The sequence below is a fragment of the Poecilia reticulata genome, chromosome 8 (assembly GCF_904066995.2).
Source record: "Poecilia reticulata chromosome 8, P_reticulata-male-v2, whole genome shotgun sequence".
NCBI lineage: Eukaryota > Metazoa > Chordata > Actinopteri > Cyprinodontiformes > Poeciliidae > Poecilia > Poecilia reticulata.
In genome coordinates, this window is record NC_088837.1 from 9,918,446 (window position 1) to 9,946,362 (window position 27,917).

Genomic DNA, 27,917 nt, shown 5'->3' on the forward strand with positions numbered 1-27,917 from the left:
TCATTTAGACAGAGGGTTTATTTACTGTGACAGAATGTATTCAAATAACATCATCATTTCAAAAACGTATGTTTTGGAGATTGATTTTTTTTTTTTAAATAAGTAGTATAAATGAAATCACAGTTTAATGCAACATAGTAACAGAGCATACACCATTTTTTCATGTGAATTAAACTGAGTTTTTACATTGATGTCACATATATTTGGTCAGATATTGCAAACAAAAGCAAAGAGATGTGACAGCTGTGACCTTTTACATCAATTAAAGCAATAGATGTGGTTAACGTATGTAACATTTAAAATAAATGTTTTTTACATATTTGTTAATATTGTCATCACGTCACTCAACCTCATGCATTCACTCAATAGAATCAACTCACCGTTAGAGAAAAATCACTTGTCCATCTTCATTGGTGGCTAAGCTAACTAGCCTGAGCATTCACAACAGGGTCTACTTATGGGGAGAAGCTGAAGCTGTAGCAGAGGGCAAGAGGGATGAACAACACCACATGAGATTGTGTTTGACAGCGCTAAGACCCGCCTCCGGACTCTGATTGGTTGTTTCTAGTTAGCACTGGGAGGACTGGGAGCTGCCTATCTCCAGCTAACATTCCGGGCGAGAGGCAGGGTTCACCCTGGACAGGTCGCCAGTCTGTCGCAGGGCAACACAGAGACACACAGGACACACCGAGGGGCAATTTAGACAGATCAATTAACCTAACAGTCATGTTTTTGGACTGTGGGAGGAAAACTCACGCATGCACAGGGAGAACATGCAAACTCCATGCAGAAAGACCGGGGCTTGAACCCAGAACCTTCTTGCTGCAAGGCAACAGCTCTACAAACTGCGCCACTGTACAGCCCATTATCTGTCTCATACCATAAAAATATGTAAAAGGAAAAAAATAATAATTAATTAATAAAACTTACATAGTTCACCTTTAAGCACTGATAACTACCACAAAGAAAAAATAACCAAGAAATCTATTTGAGCATGAGTGATCTTGAATCTGTTAGGTATTTTATGTCCCTGAGCCAAATTTATCAGAAACACTGCCTCCTGGTGGCTAAAAGGTGAATTGCCATGCCAATTGTATTGTTCTCTTACTGGATTTATCTGCTTTAGTTTTTTTGACACAATTCTCGTTTCAGCCATTTTTGATTTTCATAAGTTGATTCTTAATCAATAGAATCAACTTATGAAAATCAGATTTTCTTTTTTTCTTTTGTCTTTCAATTTACTTTGAACGGATGAGGTGAAGCCTCTTGGATTAACAAAGAGAGGGGAGTAAATACTTTCTCACAGCAGTGTACGGTGTTTGGAAATATTTTTTTCACACATGGTATATAAAATACCACCCCAAGAAACTGAAAACTATCTAAAAGTAATAATTCTCGCATCTTGTTTATAGTACAGAACAATAAAGCAGTAGCGCCACCCAGTGGAAAGCCATGTTACAAATAAAAGTCTGTTAAGTTTGAAGTGTATCTACTTCAGATTTTGAGCCAGTCAAAACTACATCATTCTTTCTTTTTACATGGGATTTCTACTTTGCTTCCAGAAAACAAATTAATAAATCAAATAAGAAGCTGTTTGCCCCCTCTATTCACACCTGAACATAAAAATGAACAAAAATCCCAAACAAAATAGTCAAAGGGCCTGCATTTTTACATGATAATAATCTTCATCAAGATTCCCATCATAATGCAGATCCACTGGAGTTCTGCATTATGATGGGGATTTGTTGGGTTGTGGAGTTGGAGTTGTTGGGTTGTGCTCCCTGATGAAACCATGCGACTGGAGATGTACTTGTTGAGAGAAGGCATCCACAGTGAGCAGTTATAAGGCTGCCTCTGGTTCCCTTTCTCTGTGGGAGCTGTACTCTCGACAGTGAAATATCCTTTGTCGTCCACGTTTTGTTTCGTTTCGGTGCCACCTGTAAGATTTACGTCTCCCTGGAACCAGTGGATGTCAGCAATAGGGTAAACTTCTTCAAAGGAGCATTTATCAGAGGGAATATCCTTGCCAGGCTTTCTAAAGCAGTCTGTGAAGAGAAACGACTTTCAGAAAGATCAAAATACAACAACAGAATAAATAGTTATAAACTGACTAACCTCCAACTCTCAGATGGCTCTGCCCATTTGCGCTTCCACCTACTGAGTGTAGTTTGCAGTGGTAGACTCCTTCATCGGACGGGGTGATGTCGATGATGGTCAGAGAGAGAGTGAGTTGAGACGTTGTGTTTGTGAAGTTGCACTGAATCTTGTCGGTAGATGTATTGTTCGTGTACTGGCACAGTGTTGTATTTTTGTGTTGCCAGTCAAATTTGACAATCTTTGAATCCTTCAGCATTGCTACGCTGGCATTGCAAGTCAGGGTCACATTTTCACCACAGGTCCTAGACACCTTTGGTTCGGTGTCCAGCTGCCTACACTGACTCACTGTTTAAAGACAGAAAAGTCAAGGTTAGAAAGCATGTCTGAAAATCATTTTTTATCTAGGAACCACAGCAACCCCCAAAGAATTCAAATCCACCGACACGTGAGACCGACTTATGCCTATTTCAACAGTGCAAACAACAAATATACTTTAATATGCATTGATACACACAACTGAAACAGTTTAAGCAGAATATAATGTCTAAGATAATGTCATTCTTTTCTCAAATCTTTGGCGTACAGCCAATCAGTGCCAATGAAGATAAAATTGTCTACTGTGCAAAACTTGCCAACATGTCAATTAGCATTGTTCTTTCAGTAATTAGCATTAGCATTCAGTTCAAAAGTTTGCTATTACTTATTTATTTTTATACTTATTCATTTACGATTTGTTTTATTTAAAACAGGGACAATATACAGTATACAAAAATGCAATAGCCACAATTGATCCAGTGCATGTTTCCACATGCACTGGATCAAGATACAGATTTAATTGCTAATTTCCACCTGTAGTCTCCAACTCCCAACACTTATTCACACATCGCCTTTGGATTACCCTACAATTAACTTTTATCTGTTTCACATGAGTAACAGTGAGGTCAGTTTCAAGGTTTACGAAGCAGCAATTGCTTAAATCTTTGGCTTTTTTTTTTTTTAAAGAATTTTTTTGGCCCTGATGGCTTTTATTTGACAGTGAGTGGACAGGAAAATGAGTTGTGAGAGAGGGGGAAGAACTTTGGGACTAAAATCTGTGACGGCCCCATAGAGGGCGGAGGCCTTTGCGTGCTCTAATCCCATGTCACCACCGCGCCCTAAACCTAAATTTGCAGTTATCTCAAGAAAAGATCTGATAAGTTAGTGGAGTTTCCAGTAAAAATATAATGTTTTTTTAAAGAAAACTCCAGAAAGCAACACTTCAAAATATTCTAAAGTTATCTTTGTAAGTTCCATCCACTTTATATTTTACTGTTTGCTCAAAACCAAGTTTTCACCACAGTGAGAACTTATGATCCAGTCAGCTCAAAGTGACGTAATGACGACTTGTCGGAACTTATCCTAATTGACGGAGTCAGCTTAACTCATGAATCCACAGATACATCTGCCCTAAAGCTGTTTCAAAACTTTAAGACTGCAGGAAAAGTGCTAACAGATGTTTTGAATGGGTGTGTAAACGGGTTCTGAGGGTAAACTACAGAAAACACAATCACCACATACAAGTAAATGACATGTAGGTCTTATTGTGATTTGCCTCCAAGCAGGTTGATGTTAATATTTGTAGAATGACTCAAAATGCAAATTGTAAAACCTACAGGAAAAAGCGCGAAGTAAATGATTTAATACATTGAACGTGCATGATGATTTATTTATTTTTTTTCTGTTTTGAGATGTCCAGTCACAAAATCACAAGTTGCATATGTTTTCCACGTGTAATATGCGTCATAGTTTTTCATACTCATGAGAAGTGAACATGCAGTTTCTGCATGCTTTTATTAAAAATAAAAAAAAATAAAAAATAAAAATCTACTCACCAGAAATGCTGACCGCTAAGGTGAACCAGAAAATAGAAACCCGGACAAAACCAAGACGAGTCCAAGCAGCACGAGAGGGTCTTGTTGCCTTCAATCGCATGCAAATCAGCATTTATCACTTTAAAAGGAGCAACAATGACTGGATCTGAAATAGAACAAAGTTGTTGGTACCTACCGTGGCGCTCTTCATAATTCAGCAGTTTTTTGCTAGGAGTAGCTCAGCCTCACTAAAGGTACCACAGCTCAAGAGGACGTGCTAAACTGAGCCAAGCATCAACCACTTTGCAGACTTAAAAGGAACTTTTAGTCTGCGTGGTGTACTATCGGGTTTTTGACTGAACATGAGCAGGCCTGCCCTGGAATGGATGAGCGCAGGCAAAAACAATGAGACACAGGGTTTCTTTCAGCTGAATGAAACACGAGCACTTCACTAAATACTTCTGCTGAGATCCATGGATCATCTAGCAACTAGTTCTTTACAATTATTTATCATTTTCTAACATAAATATACAATAGTCAATGAAATATCTTGTGTAGTTCTATTCTACAGTTTGGGGGGGGGAGGGGGTTGCAACAGATTGTTGTGTTTAAAATAAAATAGGGTTGGTGTTACTTGCTACATTATTATATCATGTGTCTAATGTGAACTGAAGCCAAGTTAAAAACATAAAAAAAGTGAATATCAACTTGCTCTTCAATCAAACTTAGATTTTTTTTCTCTATATTGCAAAAGTATTTCCATCCCTTGAGCTATTTCATGTTTTGTCATGTCAAAACCTCTTAATTCAACAAATAGTACTGGGTATGGGAATATTTCACTACTGGTTTACTACATAATCTGGGAAGCTGGATAACTGACATGAAAACCAAATGTGAAGATTGTAGAGCTGCCAGGCAAGACATGACATAGAGGAATCTTGATGGAGCTTAACGACCATCATGGAGGAAAACCTGCATATGACTGAGGGGAAGCAGAACGATACCAAACATTAAAGCATATTTACTGTCGTATCTAAATTCATTTGACGATCCCAGCAAAACTTTAAATGTAGATGCTCTCCATCCAGTCTGTGTTTAAGCTATTTTGTGACAAAGCATTGCAAGCATAGCTGATGAAGGCACACCTTAAAAAAACTGTCACCCGTAATTTGACGAGTTAAAATGTGTAAAATGTTCCACTTGATGTAACTTTTCGTGGCACTGTGGTTAATATTTAGATTTTTAAAAAAACATCTAAATATTTGATTATGGATGCATTGGTCAAAATAGTTTCCAACCAAAATCCCCAAAAATTGTTGTTTTGGATGATTTATATTTTTAGAGTCATTATTGTCCTTAATAAATATGTTTTTTTATTCGTTTATTCTCTCTTGATTTCTTAAAACCCACAAAAATGACCGATGTAGCGTCACTGTTTGAGATTAGTTGGACATTTTTCCCAAAACCTTGACGGGTTTGACTCACATTTACTCATAAAGACTTTATTGTCATTTGCCAACTTGTTTTTGTAGATCACCAAGTTGTATTGTGAAATCTTTTGTACATTTTATAAGCTGTCACAGCCTGGCCCGGCTTGTCGCTGCAATGAGAAAGTAGAAAGTACTACAGGCTGCAAGTGAACCAGAACAAAAATACAAAACCACTATTAATAAAACTACTGAGTCTGAACGGATTTGTACCGTTAGCTACATTGTCCTGCAAACACATATTTATGCAAATTATATTAAAACATAACTGTGTGCTATTTATAAAAAGATATACTGAAAATAGGATATCAAGTTGCTGACAGGATTAAATAAATAGAATGTCATGATGCTGTCGTTTCAGGCTCCAATGCTTGAAATGTTATGTGTCCATGCTTAATAACATATTCATATGTTTTGCAGAATGAAATAATACTATTCTGTTTTATTGCTGTATTATAAAACCAAAAGTGAATTTCACATTTTTCGCATGTTCAAATATGAAAACACCAAGAGAAGAGAAAAGGAGGCGAAAGACAGTAATGGACAGAAAAGAAAAGAAGAGAGAGAAGGATGAAGGACAATCATTCTCCCAATTCCAGGTTTACCTAGTTTATCTCTTCATCATCTTTCTGCCTTTACTCTCAGTTGTTTCTCTCCCACACTGTCTGCCTGTCACTCTATTTCAAAGTCTGTGTCGGCATTGTTGCTGCATTTGGCGCATGAAAATTTGTGCCACTTTATGCATTTATTCACCCTGCAATTTCTGTTGCAGCTTTATTGGACCTAGCTCAAAAAAAAAAAATTCCAACTTGTGTTTCCTTATACTTTCTGAGACTTAAACTTTTATTTAAAAACATTAAAACCACAAACTTCAAAGTTTGCCACACTAAGTTAGTAGCAGTGTGACTGACAGACTAACAGAAAGCAGCACTTAATTGAAGTGGAAGAAAAAGGAAAGGGATACATCCCCAAAAATGACATTACCATGAAAAGGTTTATCGTTTTTTTTTATTGTCATTCAGTTAGGAATGTGAAACTCACATATTCTATTCATGCCTTTTACATATGCCGACGCATGTCAACCCTTTGTTTCTTACAAATTTGACGATTATTGCAGAACATAAAAATCCAAAACTTAGTATCTCAGTTTAGGAAACTTAGGAAACAGAAAACTTTACATAGAAATGTCAGGCTTCTTTCATTTCCCTCAATACTTGGACTTCCTTCTGCATGAATTTCTGCATCAGTGCGGCCTTGGCATGGAGTTGGTTCTGCTGGGATGTGAAGGAAGCCCAGGTTGCTTTGATAGCAGTCTTCAGCTCTTTTGTATTTGAGCCCAAAAGCAATGGATTTGTCAGCCAGAAATCTCTTATAGAAAATCTCCCCATCCATGATCTGGTTTAGTGGTGAGATCAATCATTTAATGTTTAATGCATTCTGAGTCCCTAATGAAAACGATTTCACTTCAGTTGTGTAGAATCCCCCTGTAGAAATAAACATGCCTCATCCTGCAGAAATAAAAAAACACTCAATTACAATGTCAGCCTTTCACAAAAATTTTGACACTATCTGCCAGATGTTCAAAGACTCTGCAGGAACAGATCGATAAACATGCTGAAACAGGCAAAAGGCAGCTGTAGCAACCCTCCATACGCTGCTAAAAAACACTTCCCTTTTTGTGTGTTTTCATCACTTATTGGAGTGTGGAAGAAGAAGAGGACCAAATAAAGAATGTAACGAAGCACTGGGCATAAAAGTTATCTTGGAGAAAACTCGGAGGAATGAAAAACACTCAAAGTAACAGTTACTGGAAGAAGGGGAGGACAACAGGAAGGTTAGGCAAAACAATCAAGTTCAGGTTAGTCATCAGCTGCGAGTGGAAAAATAACGATAGACCCAGCCGGGGATGGTAAAAACGGATCACAGAACAAAGAAAACAACGAAGCGGATGATTACATCACATGCTGTGTGAAGTGCACACTGGGGACACCTGGTGGATAGAAGAGGAAGAGCACATATGAACGTGAACACTTTTACAAACCAGGATTTTAAGAAACATTTAAAAGCTAATAGGTGTCCAATGATGCTTAGAGTTCAATCAAAAACATTTACATGTAGATGACGAATAATGTACAATGTCTAAATTAGGAAACTGTCTGTCTGAGGGAGTTAACACCAAAAATACAGCTGATTTTGTAGCATTCGTCTCTTAGCAGAGTCAATATAAACAATCGGGACCCGACAAATGACACTTTTTTAAAGTGTGCAATTAGGTGGCATAGTGCTGCAATAAACCAGCTGCTCATTTAAAACACAAGAGCAAAAGTAAAGGTAAGAAGACCTTTGAATATTTCACCAGAAGACAAGGACAAGTGACAATGTTGGGAATAAACTTAGAAACGGGGATTTTCACAAGGTGAACACATAAAAATAAGTCAGTTTATGATGAACATAAAGGCTTCATGGTTGAAAGAGTTTAGACATTGTGAAAAGATTGTCAAATAGATCACAGCTCCATTAAAAGCCAAGATTTTCAAGAAGTGGCTTCTTGAAGTCTTTTTTTAGCTAATAAAAAAAAGATTTAAAAGTATTTTCTTTCTTTATTTTTTTTTTTAGCGAACTACTTGATGTGAGAGTTTACGGGGAGAGAGCCACTCATCAAATATCTCTGCGTCTTACTCAGTCTTCCAGCCATGACAGATGGAACAATCAAAGGCCTCAGCCTGCAGGTAGACAATATAACAAGAACATTCTGATACAATTACCCAGTTCTTTGAGATTTTCACTGAGAATCTGCACAGTTTGATGTTCAAACTTTTTGGGGGGTTTTTTCCATTGCATGCTTTCAGAACCACTAACAAAGGGAATCTGCAAAACCAACAAAAACCAAAAGACAGCTGACACACTTGCGATTCACTGACTTGAACAGGAAATGTACATATTTTAAACACTGAGCCAAACGCAAGACTATCCTCTGGGTTTCACTGAGTTGCTACGAAAGTTTGACAGGCTGTTCTAACTTGCAGCTGCCGCACAATAAAAAAAAAACAAACAAAAAAAAAACAACTACTCCTAACCGAACCTCTGTTAAGAGAGCCAACTCATCTGAGTGATTGATAGTCTCTTTGTGCTTGGTCATACAGGGTTTTGTATTATTGCTTTTCAATGGTTACGGCACGAGGAGAACTCTTGGACCTCTGTTTTCATAAATTAAAATCTAAGAAGTCTGCCATTCGTTTATATTCAACCCCCTGATGAATTTCAAAGAGCTTCCAGTTCGATATATTACCTTTAGAACAGAAAAATAAACCTGCGGTGGGCGATTCAATCTGAGTATGAAAGCAGCTGTTGTGCAAAGGCCTTGTGGGTTTGGTAGAGAACGTGCAGCATCATAAAAACCAATGAACACCACAGACAGATCAGGGAGAAAGTTGTAGAGAGGTTTGGAGCTGTGTTTGGTTATGAATCAATATTTCACAATTTATTTTTTTTATTTATTTATTTTTTGCTCTCATTTGTTTTGTTTTGGGATGTGGAGAGTAGATCAAATCTCTAACATTTCTCTTCCTTCATACTCCTACACACTCTTTTGTTTTGGTATATAAACAAATGCTTTTTGTTTCTTTGACTTGAAAATGTTACAAGACACTCTACACTTTCCATGATTTGTATGTTTTTTCAGTCATGAAAATAGACACAGAAGCCTGGCAAATGATTTCTGTGCGACGACAAATAATGGCTCGAGTAGAGAAAGACACACAGCCACAAAAAGAGGGAGAATCAAAAGTGAATCTACAAAATGTCATTCTGCAGTGGGTGGTGTCCTTGGTTACACAGCCGTCAGACGTTTATATTGTTTTTCTCTTTTATTTAAAAGGTTCAAAATTCTCTCCTCAGACTTGTGTTCAATAAACCCATTTCGACTGATGTCTCTGATAAAAGTCAAGGGAGGTTCAGTGATGAATATTTTAGAGATTTCTTTTTTGAAAAAACAAAAAACAAAGGTAAGCTGCTTAAGAAGCTACACAACGTGTTCCCTCAAGGAAAACATTCAAAGGCAGTGAAGATATTTCATGTATTCTTTGCAAAAGTTAATTTTTCAACATCAAATTTTTCATGCAAAAAACCTGAGGAATTAACCTGAGTGTTTTTAACACTTTCCAAAGTTCTCCCAGAGAATTGGTGGAAAAGATGGCTATAATCATCAGCTGCCTGGAATAATTTTTAATAAACATGGCTTAGATTTCCTTCTGATCTATCCTTATTATAAGACTATAATAATTCTTCTCTCTTGTGAAGTTACTGTAAACCCACATGCTTTCCGTTGTCTTCAACATGCTTCTGGCCAGAGCTAATTTAAATTGACTGATTTAAATTGGATTAGATTTGGCTTTGAAAGCATAGTTCATTCATTTCCAATGGGGTTGAAGTCAGGTCCAAATTCAGAATCTTCAAATGTTGCCCACTTTATCAATTTCAAAACTGGTTTATATCAAACAGCTTCTTACCCAAAATGTCCTTGTCAAATCAAAGGAAATTACTAAGAAGTCTCAAGTCTATTGTAAACTGGAGACATGGTGCAACGTCAGCACAGAGAGTTTAATGCCGTCATGGACTTTTGAGGATGATGCCGACTGAAAAACGCGGCTGCTCTGAAACAAGACACCGCTGAGTTTGACTGGAAGTTCAACCTGCCTACTTAAACAAGCAGAAAGCCTCCTGGACTTCTACAGTCACAGGAGACAAAGACTGAGACATGTAGCCACAATAAGAAGAAAAATAGTTATACAAGTCAAGGTGAGGCTTTCAAACTAAAGAACAGTGTCAACAGTATCCTTATTATAAGACTATAATAAGGATAGTCTTATTATTTCACAGCATGATGTTTTCTGTTCTTGAGATTTTTCAAGATATTTCAAACATTAAGAGACCTCTTCTTTTGTTGGCAATTCTTCTGAGACAGTTTCTGCCTCCGCTATGTTCACATCTTGAGTTTCCAGATCCCTAAATGAAAATCTGTTGTTCTTAACATAAAGTCACATCGTCACTTTACAATAGGGTAAGGTGAATAACATTATCACTACTGTAAAAAATTAAGTTACCTTATTTATGACCGTGTGCCTCCTTGAAGATTACGACCATTCTATAATTAAAACAATAACTCCACATTTCTGTTATCATTGCAAGAGTACCTATCAAGTAGAAAGTTGTGCTTTCAGACAAGTGAGTCAGGACCCAGCACAGAAAAAAAAAGGTTTCCATGGTGAATAAAGATACTGCTGCTCTCCTATTATTGTGCCAATGTTTTATTTAGCTCTTCAGGATTATCTTAGGGGTTGTTTTCTCTTTCTCTGTTGACTTCATTGTGTTTACCCTTCATCCCTACATACACAGGTTTAAGCACTGCAGTGAGAAACAAGGCTTTTTAGCAGAATTCATTAAATTATTGTAGATGAGTGAGCATGATGCGTGGCTAAGTGGAGCTGTTTTCTTTATTGCATGATTATAAGCAAATATTACTACAACTTTCAAATTACATACTTCATTTTTTTGTTTGAAATCTTTCTTTCTTTCTTTCTTTCTTTCTTTCTTTCTTTCTTTCTTTCTTTCTTTCTTTCTTTCTTTCTTTCTTTCTTTCTTACATCTTTACTCCAAGATCCCTGTGAGAATAAACCCTGACATTATGGCTGCACAATTATTTTGGCATTTCAATTTAAAATGAATTTCAAATAGCATCCGTGGAAGTTGTTAAACTATTATTATACGTTTTTATGTTTCTAGAATTAAAACATCCACAGAAACAAACGAAAAAGAGGCATTTTTTTCTACTCCAGTGCAGAATGTCATTTGTCTGCCACTGAGTGTCGCTGCTGAGCTACATTCTGTTTTTCAACTTGGAGCTATCCACGGTGCTGAAATGTCTCCGAAAGTTTAACCACACCTAATTTGCTATACAGACAAAAAAAACAACAAAAAAAACACGGAAGACTGTTGAAGAGGTAAAATATATATATAATGTTGAAGAATTAAAAATACTGACAGACATATAATATTTCTTTATACAAAAACCAAACATTTTACATACAAAAGCTCCATTTTATTGTCAAAGACCAACGTTTTCCACGTAGAGTGATCATCTCTTTCAGTCCCTATCTCTGTTGCTGTGGTCTGTCTGTTTTTCTGAGTCGTTCTAGTGGCCAGCGTCTTGTGGGACTTTGCTCAATAAAACAGTACTCACCGCAGCATCATGTTGTGGGAACATCCAGTGGGCACTAATCTCCTTTTCATCGAAAGGACATTCAATTCAACATTTGAGTGCGTTCGACCATTTCTGTCCATTACAAGGCCATCCAAACAAAACCTCCAGCTGACGTCCCCGCAGTGCGGCAGTTTCATTTAAAACCCCTTTAATCATGTTTTTCCGGTTAGTGGAAGTGCCTCGCAGGGTAACATCGCATTCATTCGCCTCTGCTTAAAGGCCACTCGCAACAGGACTTTGTTCCACTTTGTTACATAAAAGATGACTCTGTGGGCACTTTGTCTTAATATACCGATAACTGAAGCAGCAATTACAGGGCTTCGATATGATTCACTCAGTTGTGTAGCCAATTGTAAAGCCATTATACTGCGGTTAGTCTTCCTCGGCACAGTTTTTTTTTTTTTTTTTTGTAACATCTTATCTGAGGAAGTAGACTCCTGGATGCAGAGATACCAAACAACAATCAGTTCAATCTCCTATTGTCCTGTTATCGTTTTGTTTCCTACAGAGTTAGTTAGAAAGTTTTCGTCCTCATAAATCTTAAGTCAATATTGGACTTCTTATTCATTTATATATTTGTTTTTGCAGAATGGGTTGTTAGCTACAGCAGGAGCGATACTTGTAGTATCAAAACGTGTTTTATTGCTGGGGGGGAAAAGTATGTTACTGTTTGAAAATGTCCGACTGTGTGACGCTAGTTGGGGAAACTTACTGCTGACGGTGGTGCTTGTTATGAGAAGTGATGGTCTTTGGTCGCCAGCGCTGACCGTTAGGTGGCGCTGTCAGTAAATGAACCGCAGCTGTGCTCTTACAAAGACAGTAAAAGTCGGGGCTCCATCCACTCTGAGGATACACTGAAGTCAGCAGCCTGTCCTCGCTGCGCTCCGAGCCGCTTCATTCACCAGGGAATTTGAGTCGGAGCCCACTAAAGGACTATCCCCGAATATTTTCCAGCAGCCTACCCTGCCTTCTGCTGGTTGGAAACCGAGGGAATCTCAACTGAAGTTACTGTACGTACGGGCGGCGGACCGCCGCGTGCCCCCCTGCGAGGTGAGGCAGGAAGTGTTTGAACGCGCTCTCCGCAGATTCGTAACGAGCGCGGCTGGGAACTCATGCTTTTTGACGCGACTTGAAGCGCAGATGAGCGGGATGTCAGTCGGACCCGACGCTGTCTTCACGGGTGGAAAATGACTGCAAGCGTCGGCGAGCTTTCCACGATGGTGAGGAGATGCCCTGTCACTTTCAAACCGTTCAGGTGAGATCACGCTCTGTCTTGTGGGTCAGAACCAAACTAGCAGACAATCATTGCCAGGCTTTAACTACGCCGGTTAGATTAGATGGGTTTCAGTGAAATTAAACTTTTAAGATATTTTTTTATTTTTATTTTTTCTTTTTGTTGGACAGTTGTAAAAACAAAAATAATCAAAATATTCACGCATTTTTTTCCTGGGTTAATTAAAGAGGAGGATTGGAATATGTATTAACTATAAAAAAATGATTCCTATGTTTTATAGCATGATCACGACAATAAACTGTAAATACAACACAAATTGCATATGATTTCTCAAATTTAAAAGGAATCACCTGTCAGTGCATGTCTGTCTTTGCATATCTGAGCAGAATCTGCAAGACTTGATGTTAGTGCGCTGCACGCTGCATTTTAAATTGGTGATGATTTATTCTTTTCAGTGGAGCAAATCTTGCAAGTTCAGACCATTTGGATTAATTGGGACGACAGGGCACAGCCTGCTCCACAATTAAGGTTTGCTTACTCAGCTCCAGAGTCTTTCACTCTCCCGGCTGCTGCATGGGGAATGAGTGAGAGCCAAACAAGCAGACACATCATTAAAACCACTGAGCTCAACAAGATGTCCCAAACTTTGTGGCTTGCAGCTTTGCATATTGAACAATCCAGGGACAATACCTGTGGGAATTCAACTTTTTTGTATGTTTTTATTTTTTTCTGTTCAAAAGGAGAGACATTAAAACCTGCAATGCCCTGGATTTAAAAAAAATAATCAGTAGCTCACATACGCTGAGCTTTTATATTGTATCATATGTTATATTTTGGCTTATAATGATTTGTTTAAAACATTGTACTTGACAGGGGATAAGACACAAGAAAGATGTTCAGTGGATCTTAAAAACAACAGTCGGGTGAACATTTCATTCTGGATTTTCGCGTATCTATAGGGCCAAACTTAAACTTGCAGATTGAAATCCATAAATTCTCCCCCACTACTTAAAACAATAAATTACAGAGAAACCACAAGTTTTTTGTAGCCAACAATGAGGTCCCGGCATTGTTCTGGTCTGATGTTTGATCATACTCTCCTTCCAGATGCTTCATGTTATCTTGTTCTATTCGTTTTGTTTGTTTGTTTGTTTCAAAGATGTGCGCTTGAGATCTTTGGCAAAATTAGGTGTCCAATTGGAACAAAGTTTCAAGCGTCTACCTGCTAATCTAAGAAGAAATTAACTTGGAACAATTGGTAGGCACTTTCTTCACATTGCACAAAGAACAGCCCCGAAGCATGATGCCACCACCACCATGCTTGACACTGTTCTTTAGTTTGAAAGCCTCACCTTGACTTGTATAACTATTTTTCTTCTTATTGTGGCTACATGTCTCAGTCTTTGTCTCCTGTGACTGTAGAAGTCCAGGAGGCTTTCTGCTTGTTTAAGTAGGCAGGTTGAACTTCCAGTCAAACTCAGCGGTGTCTTGTTTCAGAGCAGCCGCGTTTTTCAGTCGGCATCATCCTCAAAAGTCCATGACGGCATTAAACTCTCTGTGCTGACGTTGCACCATGTCTCCAGTTTACAATAGACTTGAGACTTCTTAGTAATTTCCTTTGATTTGACAAGGACATTTTGGGTAAGAAGCTGTTTGATATAAACCAGTTTTGAAATTGATAAAGTGGGCAACATTTGAAGATTCTGAATTTGGACCTGACTTCAACCCCATTGGAAATGAATGAACTATGCTTTCAAAGCCAAATCTAATCCAATTTAAATCAGTCAATTTAAATTAGCTCTGGCCAGAAGCATGTTGAAGGCAACGGAAAGCATGTGGGTTTACAGTAACTTCACAAGAGAGAAGAATTAATCCACCTTGTAGGTGGGGGTGTTTTCTATATGTTTGAGTCTGACTGGATAAGAAACCTAATTCCTGTTATCAAAATTACTTGAAGTTGTTTGTTTTGCCATCTTACCACTCTTAAAAAGGAGAGCAGCAGCATTTAAAAGCCTAATAAGAGTATTTGATTCCTAACTAGGACAGATGTGCGTAAACTTTTGACCAGCTCATTGCCTCTGATTTAATTCGAACAAACGTCAAATTCTAGAGTTCAGTGGAAGGTACACGCGGTTGCATCTTTAATCACTAATGTGAGCGCTCGTATGTGAGTTTTTCCAGCATTTTAATGCAGATATTAGTTATGCTCTGCCTGGCAGACTGTACCCTCTCTCGTGTGAGGTTTCTGCAATGTGAGGGAGAAAAAAAAAGCAAAAAAAAAAGCAGACTGTTAGAGGAATGAGGTCTGCAGCAAAAGTGTGACAATCCATCCTGCAGCTTTGCCTCATGAAAGAATTGCTTCCAAACCTTTTCCCAGCACGACATTCGCCGGAGCATTCCAGCGAGTCAGTTTGTTTTTTGGAAAATTACTCCAAAGCGCGCGAGAAGTAGGCAAATGTTTGCCACTTTCTATAAAACGCAGCAGACATCCGTCTTCAGATGAATGTTTTTATTTTGTGCCGTCGCCCACTGAGCGCAGTGTGATGCTGGAAATCTGTCCACATAATGGTTCATTTCAAATGACACAGCCAGGCGAGTACACAATGCTTCCTTGCCGCTTTGGTCGGTACAATATGAAGCTTGAGAAATTCGTCCATGCTTTGTAAATCCACACACGCACACACACACGCATACACGCACACGTCCGATATTTCACTCAATGCTCCACTTGAGCTTTTCAGCCGCAGAATTCATCTCCTGCCCCCATTTTTTGTTGTTTTTCTTCTCCCGCTCTCACCTTGTAAATCGCTCGTTTTGTAAATTGATCAGCACTTCTTGCCTGTTTCCTGCAGGATCTTCGTAGTCGGGGTCGGCTTCTTCAGCCTGTGCTTTCTAATGACCTCTCTCGGGGGCCAGTTCTCGGCGAAGCGGCTCGGAGACTCCCCGTTCACCACGCGAGCTGAAGGTAAGTCACACCTCAGTGCAGCCTGGTAGCCCGGTGGCTCCAGCCGAGCTGTGTCCTGGGCCAGTAATGAGCAGGCTGGAAACACGCTGACAGATCTGTGGAGCTGCCTTGATTGCTGCCAGCCGACTGACAGACCTGTTCACTTTTCCCATCAGGGGGGCACCGTGGGGGCACATTGCCCTGAGAGGCCTTTTTCTTTCCTCATCAAACCTTTTATCTTTTTTTTTTTTTTTTCATGTCGTGACCGTGCTCTTGCCCATTTGGAATCAGTTTGTCTGCAGCTGAAGACTGGATGTCTTGAGACCTTTAATGTATTTTATTGGGTGTCTGTGTCACAGAATGAAGTGAAAGATATAATTTTTTTTACGTTTTTGTAAATGCAAATCTGAAAAAGCCTGCTGAAGTCATCAAATTTTGAAATGGAGATGTAGAGATTATTAGCTAAAGAAGCAACCGAGAATTTCGCGGTGACTCTGGAGGAGCTGCAGAGATCTAAAGCCCATTTTGGAGATTTTATAAATGGAGGGAGGGAGGGAGGGGTGTGGGGGGGGGACGACTACCTTTGCACCCCACTAAACAAACCTTTGAGAAAAAGTGACTAGATAAACAGTGTTGTTTACAGGAAGTCCGGTTTCAAGTTTAATGCATGTGGAAGAAGGATGAGATCAAAATGTACTTTTTTTCAAACACTGTTTAAAAACTAACACCGTACTTTACTGTGAATTGACCATATGCACTGTGAATTTTAGTGATGGTAGGATAATGCAGCGGCGATACGTTTCTTCAGGAGTATAGATGAGTTCAGGTATCTTTATAAGAAAAAAGTTTGAGTGTAATCTGCCAAAACTAAAATTAGTCTCCCAGTGAGGAGTTGAGGTGGTAATATTTATAATTATAGACCAAAAGTGTAGATCTGGAAGCCAGTATGATAAAAGTGGAATACATTTTTTCCTTGAAAGCTGCGTATTTCCAACTTGTCAGCTGTGGTTAAAAAGTAATACAGAAATAGATTCTCCTGCCCTCTCAGAGATCAACAAATCAGAGACTCAACAAAGAGAAATCAGAGTTGTTGACAACCCGTCCCCGAGAGGTACCCGGCTTTCTTGGCACGTTCTTTGTGTTTACGCTGTGTGCCTCTGCATACAAACTGCTGGAGCTTGTGCCACTTAGTGGAGTTGCTGTTGGTTCTTGGACTGTTGTCTCCCACCTTTTTATCGCTGCTCGACACAATAGTGACACTATGGGTCAATCTGTGTAACGGATCTCAGCTGGCGAGAGAGAGAGAGAGGCTGTGCACCGCCTCTATCCAACATCACTCATCCAAGGACAGCAGTTGTTGGCAGCTTGTTGCGCCGTTGTCAGTTTATTTATGCATAAATGAGGAGGCAGTGATTACCACAGACCTACTCAATGATGCCGTTTGTCCTCAGAACCGCTGGTGGCTTTTGATGGCCGTGATATGGCTGCGTGGCGACATCCTTGTTTGATTCGTTTATTTATTTGTTTTAAAGAAGAGAAGAAGCGGAGTTGTTGAGTTGTTGAGTTGTTGAGTTGTCACCCTGCTGTGTTGTTGACAAAGTCGACTAATAAGGGCCACCCGTCGGCCCGGGCATCTGCACTCTGTTTTGAAGAATGGTGGCTTTAAATTGATTGATATGTGTGGAAAAAAATTGAGGTACTTGACTTAGGGGAAAAAAAAAAAACTGAATCAAAACGATACAAATAGTTTGTGAGAATAACACAAATGGCTTAATTTTACTGGCTAAAGAAGCAAGAGGATGCATTTGTTTTCATTTGGGATGCAAGTAAAGGATTATTTCACAGGTTTTTAATGAGCCTCAACTGTTTGATCCTCTGATAAAACTGTTCAAGTGTAAACTAGAAGACTTTACGTTTATCGGAGATTCTTTAAAGTTTGAGTTTTACAAAACCTTTATTCTATTTGTGGAAAACAAGAAAAACAGCATGTCTGTCTATGTGACTATGTGGACTGGGTACTACTTTTCTGCACTGCTTTGGTCGTTGTTTATGTATATATGCATATATATATTTCTCACAATGTCATCATTATGAGTAAGATGCCAGAAACATTGCCCAGTGATTGATTTCTCCTGAGACTGTCTATTCCAGTGAAAAATAGGAAGGTACCAGTTGAATTCACCCAGTTTGTGCACATATTTAAGTACTGATTCTCAAAAACTGCACTTTCCGGTCATTTTACCGTACAGTACTACAGTAAATTTTCTTTGCTACTGCCCACCTCTGGCATCCACCAGGTCTCACAGATCATCAGAGATGATCCGTTACAATACTGATTCTTAAATTGACGGGTTCACACTGCATCGAGTGGGCCCAGAAGTTCACAACACTAAAACAAAGTTGTTGTTTTTTTCTGTCTAAGTGTACTTCTCCAAAAAAAAAAAAATGTTTTTGGTGAAATCTTGCTTAGATTTCCCATCATCGCGTCATGCTGCTGTGTGTTTGCGTGTCGGCAAAAGATCCGAAAGGGCGAGTTAAAATGGCGATCCGGTGACAGGGATAGTCGCTGTGGTATTTAAAGATATCGTTTTTAGCTCCTTGTTTAAAGCACCAACCTTAGCTAAAACCTGCGCAGCTCTACAACAGAGGTGTTGGCAACCATGAAATGTTGCAAAGTGCATCAGGTGTCATCACGGGAGGCAATTTAAAAGGTCTCACCTATTTATACGCTGCTGCAGGGTGAATGGAGAGAGGAGGCATTGTGGGGGGTTGGGGGGGGGAGTGGGTGTTAGACAGGAGAGCTGTCTGATTAATTAACCACTCACAGCCTGCAGTCAGGGGAAGGCATCCTGCCTGAAGCTCATTAAGCACCGCCGCGATGCTAACCTGAGCGAGGTTTGCTATGGAAATGCTCATCCTCTGTGTGGGTGTTTGTCTACACCAGCATGTTTGTAGCTGAGGATTAGTAGCATTAAAGCCGCTGTAATGAACGAGATGAAACGTGTCGTTCAGCGGAGCGGCACTTTGATGGCGCTCGCCAAGCAGAGCAGAGCAGAGCCGAGGCTCGGCTTTGCTGCTGAAAGCTGTGAAGTGCTGCAGGATACATCAGTGCCGGTGTTGTCTGATGACATAACGTTCATGCTAAAAGCGTGAAGTTTTCATAAGAGCTTTTAGAAGTTCTTGAGCACTGACGGTTTCTTTTTTTTTTTTTTCTCTCTCTGTGTTGTTGTTCTGGGAGGGAAAAGAAAGAATCAGAGATCGGCTGTGATTTTACTGATTGACGAAAGTGGGAAAAGTGAGCAGAACATTCCCGTTTTTTGTGTGTGTTTCTTTTTTTCTTTATGACGTTGCCCAGCCAATCGCTTGGATCCAAAACTCCTTCAAGATTTTTGGAGGCATTCATCACCTTCATTATTTTCCTTTGAAGGGAAGGCACAGGAAACTAATGATGTGGTGAATAAGTGTAAGAAGCGGGAGGGACAGAGAGAGACTTTTTCTGCTAGAGAGGCGAACATGAATCACAAGGACGTTTGATCTAGGATATCTTAAAGGTTCCAGAAGTGCACTGGAGCTTTCTAATAAGCTCTTTGAAGACCACCTTCATAGACTCTGTCCTTTGACCACATTTCAATGCAGCTTAACCATAAAGAGAGGAGAAAAAAATAGGCTCAGAATGCTTCACGCTGGTCAAAGCATGACTAAAAGGTGTTATTGTGCTCTCAGTCCCTGGCTCTAAGCTCCATCACCTGGGTTTTTTCAAGTGCGGTAAAAAAAATTTGCTGCAGAGTGCTGCTTCTCTCTGCAGAGGTGGATATCTTCTGAATTCCTGCCTTTGCCCCAGTCTTTCTGCAAAGTCTGGGGGCGCATTCGAGTCAGCTCTGTTGAACTGACTCGAAGCGATTTGTTCATAAAGCCTGGTTCGTCTTGGGAGGTTTGGATGTGCAATCAGACTTTTTTACTTTTCCACCTTAAAACATTGATCTCGGTCTACTTCCCGTAAGCCGAATGCGGGAAGCGGGGATGGAAAATAAATCTGCATGTAACAAGATTTCCGGGAGCGATGGCTGACAGTCGCATGTGGTGAGAAAATGGCTTACACAATCTTTAATTTGAACTTGGTCAGATGGAGATGAATCGCAGCTGCTTGTAAGCACTCAAGTAAACAAGTTTTTAAACTAACAAGTGGGAAAAGGAAGCAGAGGGATTCATCCAGTCAGATAAGTCATACTACAGACCCACAGACAGACTAAAGAGTTTATCAGTGGGTTTTCCACGTGTCTGCTTTGCTTAAATAAAAAAATATTTGATTAGTAAAGATGTTATGAATAAGATAAACTGACCTCATCAAGGAAAGGAAGTAAAGAACTGTATGAGCTTCCTTCATCCACATTGAAGGGGAGCAGACCAGGCAAATAAAAGACGATATCATGGACATGTTGTTCAATCTGCAATCACCTGATCATGTGGCATATATGAAAAAGACTTAACTGGATTCATCTGCTGACATCTTTTTTATTTGTTACCTTATTGCATTCAGAACCTTGTAATTTATCACACTGGCCGTTCTTCATGCTCCAGATTTTTAGTGTTTTAGACGAAAAGAGATATTTGTGAACCGTAGATAAAACCTAGCGGTTGTGTTCATGTTATTCGTTAATGTTGGTGTTGTTTCATGTGTGGACGTTGTATCAGTTAATTTGCTTTGGCCGCAGGGAAGTGATGGAAAACTAAGCACGGGAGCATTGATTAGGACTTTCTACAGATTAGCTGAAGTAATGTAATTGCCTCCTTTGGACTGTGTCCGTCTGTGTGCGGGTTTTTGGTATTTGTCAGTGATTTTTGACACATAAAATTAAATGTAAAATATTTTACTTCATGTTAGTTGAATAACGTATCACAATTATCTAATATTTGATCAAATACATTTTTAAAACCCTTACTTTTTTTTTTGACAAAGTTGGGATTTTTCTTAAAACTGTACTCTATTAAATCGTATGTGTATCCACTCTCTGGTAGACGATTTTAGCACCTTATATGAAGCAGAGATATGAAATATTAGGTCCATTTGAAATGGCTACAGGACATAAAATATTTAAAAACTTCTTCGTAGATGACCTGTGGTGAAAATAATTATTATTCTTGAGGTGTTCAGATATATTTTATGGACCAGTGAATCTCATTCTCAGTGATATTTTTTAGATGGTTCCAATGGGTCAGACAAGTGACCCTGCAAGGTTCAGGCTTTGCACTTATATTTATGCTTTCATATTAGAACAAACATGATATATCAAAAGTTTGTTTCAAAGAGCCATAAAGAACTTTTAAGTAGGGAAATAGGAGAGAGTTGTTTCTTATGTTGATTATCAAAAATAGAAGTGTTGCTATACTTCAAGTAGAGTTTAAGCCTGACTTAAGCTTTTCTAATCGGTGACTGTATGATGTTTTTTGTGATGTGAAGCACATTGAACTGCCTTGTTGCACTCTGAACTTGACTTGGCTTTTAGGCATACATTTGTGTTACCTTGAAATTCATTACTTTTCTGTGGGAACTAAAACTGCTCTAACAAAGAACCTGCAGCACTTTTTCTCTCTGTTTTATATCCCTTAGAATGAAAAAAATCTGAATTGGTAAAAATCTAAATTTGCAGAACAAGCCCTATGTAATTAAGAAAACTTGGATATGCCTAGAAAAGCTTGTTTTTTTTATCTATATGAAATATTATGTAATTATGATAAAATTTTAGTCGCTTTTTGGATGGATGAAGTCCACAACACCTTTGTGTATAGATAGAAATTATATATATATTTCCCAGCAGTTCTTTTTCCACATAGTTATGACACATATTGGTTGTCTTGGTGACACGTCTCATAAATGCAATCTCCTGCTAAGATGGCGCAACAAAGTGTTACTCTTTGTGCACAGCATTTTTATCTCTTCTTTCTCATCTCACAAACTGAGGTTTTGTCCCAGATTTTCAGTAGATCTCTTATTCCACATTTCAACACTGAAGAAAGACACTTCTTAAACATTTGGCTTAGATTTAATGCAACAAAACCAGAGAAGAGTCATTATGGGGATCACTTCTAGCTAGTTACTGAGATTTAAGAAATTCTTATAGTTTTGTGTTTTGGTTCAACTTCATAAGTATCTTTTGAGTTTTACTGTTTTGCAGTGGTGGGAATTAACGAAGTACAAGTACTTCGTTACTGTACTTAAGTACAATTTTCGTGTATCTGTACTTTACTTAAGTAGATTTAATAATGGATACTTTCTACTTTTACTCCACTACATTTCACAGTAAGTATCTGTACTTTCTACTTCACTACATTTCTACAAAAGTGTCGCGTTACTCGTTACATCCAAGTCGCATTGCGCTTTTTTCCGTTAAAATGTGAAGTTAAGGGATTTAAGGTGGCGCCGTAAAATCCATTCAATAACGTGACTTAGTGTCTGTTGTCACCCATCGGCTCCACCTTTACTCGCACGCTGAGCTCAAAGACATGCGCAGTGGTTTCCTCTGAGCGTCAGTAATATAATAGCGCTGCATAAATCATACAATAAAATCAGCAGCGCTTCGCTTTCACAGACGGTGGGACTTTGTCCAATTTTTAACTCACTTGGAAGGAAAGCTTAAAGAAAGGTAAGCTCCGTGGACGTGATGCTAGCAAAGCTAGCTGTATTGACTGAGACTTGTTGCATCTGCGATGAAAAAAAGTTGTCACTCATGCGCTGAATTACTGTGTGGAGGTGTTGACTGAGGTGTTGCAAATATGGGACAACGCTGTGACCAAAGTGCAATATAGTAATATGACATTCATGGACGATCCGATTCTTCTGGACGGATCTTGACTAAAGTCCTATAGTGCTGAAGCCTCACTGAGAGCCGTTCTGTTCTTGTAATGCTCTGCGTACACTGCAGTAGCTATTTTATTTCATTAAAATATCTTTATATTTAATTGGCGAATAAATAAAACAAGAACGTAGCAACGCAGAGCATGCTCATTGCTTTGTTTTTGTGACCTGTCATGGTGGAAGACGTTGCAGCAGGAGGGAGGATGAGAACAGTCACGGTGCTCCTCCTTCTTGGTTACTTCTTGCTTATTGGGCCTTGGACAGTGTTCATAGTTGAGCGTTGTTAATTGCTATGTTTAATGGTGCAGACAATTATTATTTCTGACATTGGCAATATGGGCAACCGCCCAGGGTGTTATTTTTTTAGGGATGGCAGGAGACCTCTGTGTATTGTGGCACAGAGATGAAAGCAAAACAGAATGAAGAAGAGTTTGAATTGTCACTGGTTAAATTTATTTCAGCTCTAAGTATTTAATATCTAGGTGTTTTTATGGGAAAGTGAATCTTTCAGATCAATTTGAGAAGCAATTTTGATAGGTGCACTTAATGTTATTGTCATGTAGCGCGGGGTGCTGGTTTTGATTTGGTCTTGGGTTCGGTGGTCTAGACTACAACTCTGCTACGTGGCTCCTTGGTTCCATGTCCTCCTCTGCCAGTTGGATTTCTTTCAAAATAAATGTGTGGCAAAAAATTGAAGTTCATGTTATGTTAGGACAGGAGACAAGATGTTTCCATCCCTGAAATTATGATGCATAGAATCACATATCTAAGTCTAAACTATGTTACAGAGTAAACACAATAAAAACATGCTTTATCTGTGGCTTTGTTCATTAAAATGGCACATTACTGATGTATTAAAATTAAATACGATTGGTACACTTAATGATATTAGTGATTAGGCAGTGCATTCAGCAAGTACTTTTACTTTTAATACTTAAGTATTTTTTAAAAGCCAGTACTTTTTTACTTTTACTTAAGTAAAATGTTAATGTGGTACTTTGACTTTTACTTAAGTACATTTTTGTCTGTGTATTTGTACTTTTACTTAAGTAAATTTTTTGAGTACTTTCTCCACCACTGCTGTTTTGTAAAAATCTGTGACATTAGCAAATAAGCAAGCAGTTGTTGCTATCAAGGGTGAAAAAAACAACTATTATTAGGTTTAGGAGAGCAACTCAAGTTAAGTTTTGACAACCTTTTCTCCTTTTACTGAATGAAATATTTCAAAAACACACTTTTTTGTCCACTTGGATTGTGTTTAATCGTAGAAAGAGTTTAATCTGGAAAACACACACAAACAAAACTATCAGAAGATGAAAACAAAAGAAACCTTTGAAAAAAATTACTTTTATCTCACTCTTAAAATTTTCAGTATGTGTAAAAAAAAAAAAATTACCCAAAACTAAACACTAAAATTTCCCTCTTACATAAAATAACTAATATTATATTTCTAAGCTGCTGAATTCTGCAGGAATCCAGTTGAATCCATAACCAATAAATGGAGGGAATGTGGCACATGTGTTAATCTGCCTGGGTCACGTCAGCCTCACAAACCAAGAGACTAGTGAGAGAGGCCAGCAGGTCGCCATGACTACGCTGAAGGAGTTACAAACTTCAGCAGTGGAGACGGGAGAGATTCAAATCTGGAGTTTGGTTAAGTGGAAGAAAGTTCTTTGGTCTGATGAGACAAAAACCGAGTTTTTTTGTGTTAAGTGTGTTTATTTATTTGTAAAGAATTAGTTTTCAGTTTGACAATAAAGGATTTATTTGTCAAAAAGACACATTATCCTGACCATGATTTTTTTTTTTTTTGTCAGTCATCAGGCATGATTTTTTAAAGCAATACAAAAAAAATTGAAAAATCCAAGAGGTGAATAGTTTTTATATAGGCACTGTATATCTCTAATTGCAGTAGAGAAACCTGTATAAAAACTGTGCAGGTGATTCCTACTTTCCCATTCTGTCAGGAAGTTTGAGCTGTTTACATGATACGTTTTCTGCTTCCACAGCCTCCAGATCCATTAAATATCTCTCACACGTGCCAAAGAGATTAGTTACTCAGGCCCAATCTGGTGTCTGCAATGAATGCTTGAATTGTCAGGGAGGATCTTTTATCAAATTTCTGTGCAGAAAGAAATTTATAATTTATTTATTTTTTCCCCCATCTATTGCTGACATGACTTGCCGAGAACTGGCCGCAGAAATCAGAAATGTAGCCAGCCTGAGTCCACATCAGGCTCGACAGGATTTATTCAACTTTAATTTAAGCAACGATAATGAGAAGCTGTAGAATGAACTGTTAAATATTAATGCAACGATATATACTATACAGCAGCAATCAACTTGAAAGGCATTTCTATGTTGCAGCATTACTGTGCAAAAGTCTCTCGCCATCTCTGATTTCTGAGTCTGACTTCTTGGAGGAAAAAATAAAAAAAATACTTTCTTGCAATCTTGATGTTCTCTTGATCAATAGTTCTAAAGGCTCTCTGAAGGTCTTTCAAAGACTCTGGCTGCGCTTCACTTTTTCCACTTATTTTCAGCCGAGCCTTTGACAATTTTCAAAGAAACATGTTTTATTTGTTTTTGTTTCAGACATTTAAATCAAACCTTTGAATCACACACGCAGAAAAAGGCTCTTAATGTCAAAAGAGAAACCAGTGTTGTCTACAAGTGGCAATAGTCAATTTTAAATCTTTTTTTTAATGCGTCACATTGGAAACATAGGTGGTACCCATTTATCTAAAATCAGTCTTTGCTAAGGCCGGTTTACTTGTAACTCACCACTTTGGGTACCATTTTTCTCCTCCCAACAGTGTGACCAGAATTTCCCATTTTACATGGTGCAGCACAAAGTGATGGTGAGTGGAAGCAGCTGAAAATCTCACTTTTCAACATGTCTGACTTATCATGGATGTCAAAATGTTGTTCTGAGATTACCATTGGTTATGGCACTGCAAGCTATTTTATCAAAAATATGATGGAGTTCCCTCCAACTACTGGTAGATATGAGGTAGTTTGAAGAGAAGTCGAAATGGAGATGTCATATATAACACAATCTGTTTTTTTTAGCTAAGACACTAGGAAGAAATATGTCTCAGCAGCAGCTGGAATAAAAAAATTATGCTTTATTTAAGAACCCGGATTAGAGACAACTGCTCTCTTCAAATACTATATTTCATAAATCTTGCCCACTTTACAGGCACACTTGTTTCTTTTCCCTTCCCCCTTTTTTCTTAATTAATAGATTTTCAACAAAGTTACAGTGGCACCAAAAAGGTGATGCACTTTCAAAAGGTCTAGTTTCCACCTGTCCTTTTTTGCTTTGCCACAATCAAGTATGAAATCTAGACTTGAAATGAATGAAAAATCCCTGTATGCCAAAAATAATGACAATTTGATATCTGTACAATATATAGACATTGTTTTTGCTGCTGTTGATTAATTCAGATAAATGATGACTGACTGAACATTGGTCAAAGTTGTTCTCTCTCTCTTTTTTTTTTTGCTTTTTCTTTACAACATTAGAAATTTATTCATTTCCCCTCACATTTTCTTTAGCTGCATATACTCAGAATTTAATTGTTGCCACTGATTGCAACCAGAACTTAAGTTGTCTTTAATTTACCCTCAATATAAAGTACTTTCAGTTTCTGACTCTTTGCATATCTCAATAGTAGAAGGAGAAAAAAATCACTGAATTTAAAAGTTTTAAAAATGTTAAACCGATCTTGAATTCGGTTGTGAGAAGCATAAAGAAAACGTAAACAGAGCCATATTTTACTGGCGCAACTCTTTTGTTTGGATTGGATCTGACTCATTAAAAGCCCTCAGACATGGGAACACTTTGTAGCCTCAGCTGAAAGGTTTATAGAAATGCCCGAAGGACAAGCCTAAAAGCCGAATAGGGAACAAATGTTTGAGTAAAAATAAATACAGCAGTGAAGGAACTGGACGCTTGAGATGGATAAAAACGAATATTGATGGACATGACTGAAATCAGAGGAAAATTACAGTTTTATTGTCAGCTAGATGGCTTGTAGAGAATGCAAGTTAATGTACAGATGGTCATCTAATATTTGTGATATTGACTAAGCTGCAGTACTTCAGAAACTGAATCGTTAGAGGAGATTAGTGTCTCAACCTTTTATTAACCAGAGAATGAGGGACAACACAGGGATGGTTTCATGTGGTAATCTCTCAGCATCAGCTTCAAATCAATGTTAAAAGAAGAGAATATTCATAGGGACACCTGACATAAAGAATTATCTGATGAACTGTTTGTTGGAAAAGCACACATTGCCCTTTCAGGTGTGTCTCTGATTTATTTTTTTTAAGAAATTTTGTAAACGAACGAGCAAAACTATGAGCTATTGTGAAGTTTCAGCTATTTTCAAATGATAAAATAGAAACGCACTTCACATAATATCAGAATAGGAAGAAATAAACATTGAAATTATTTTCAAGTCTCTCTGCATCAAAATACAATGACTCCAGCAAAAGTAAAAGGCATATGGGTCCAGCAAAGCTGCTCTTCGAGTTGCGTTTTTTTAATAAACGTTACGCGAGTAACGCCTGCATGGTTCACATGGCAAGATTTTAAAACTATTGGTTAATTTTCAAATCCCGAGAGAAGCCATACATGACGATGAAAGATTTTATAACATGTTTGGTCCTACAGTGTGTGGTGCACAATGAGATTTACAGTGTTAATGCTAATTTGCTTGCCAATAAAGTATTTATCTAGAAACTGTGGCATTTGTAAATTAATAAAGATCATGCTGGAAACAAAGCTTTGAAACATGAACCTTTTGTTTTTTTTCCTCTTATGACGAGAAAAAAACAAAACGATATTAATTTAACAGCAAATTAATATTGCTGTTAATTTTTGACTGTTTACCTTTTACAAACAACACCTTATATCATTCTCCTCCGGTTACCACATAATGTACACAAATTTGCTTTGGCGCATCACAGAATCGACCTCTAAAAATCCTGAGTGCTAACATCACAGACACTGCAAAAGTTAAGAAATACTTTTGTGGAGCACAGCATATATATATCGTTTTGTTCTAAAGCTGTACTTTCTGTTAAAAGGTTATTACAGAAAAATATTGTTAGTGCACCCAACTATTCAGCTCAAAATCCTAATTTAGGCTTGTTTAGGATTGTGGATTTCAAATTGTCCACAAG

At 38.2% G+C, this 27,917-nt stretch overlaps 2 protein-coding genes across 2 annotated transcripts in view; one reads left to right on the plus strand and one right to left on the minus strand.

Moving 5' to 3' along the window:
* LOC103469137 (uncharacterized) lies at positions 1 to 4,299 on the minus strand. Its single transcript, XM_008416653.3, has 4 exons — positions 4,144 to 4,299; positions 3,969 to 4,056; positions 2,116 to 2,442; positions 1 to 2,045 (listed from the first exon to the last, which is right to left on the minus strand). The coding sequence occupies exons 1-4, from the start codon at positions 4,156 to 4,158 to the stop codon at positions 1,669 to 1,671; spliced, it is 807 nt and encodes a 268-aa protein (XP_008414875.1). The 5' UTR covers positions 4,159 to 4,299; the 3' UTR covers positions 1 to 1,668.
* An 8,054-nt stretch (positions 4,300 to 12,353) lies between these two features.
* The window catches only part of mgat5b (alpha-1,6-mannosylglycoprotein 6-beta-N-acetylglucosaminyltransferase B), a 73,581-nt gene continuing 58,017 nt past the window's right edge, over positions 12,354 to 27,917 (plus strand). Inside the window, exons 1-2 of the mRNA XM_008416650.3 lie at positions 12,354 to 12,948; positions 15,780 to 15,892. Coding sequence (XP_008414872.2) covers positions 12,881 to 12,948; positions 15,780 to 15,892 — 181 coding nt within the window. The 5' untranslated portion in view covers positions 12,354 to 12,880. The remainder of the gene's footprint in view (positions 12,949 to 15,779; positions 15,893 to 27,917) is intronic.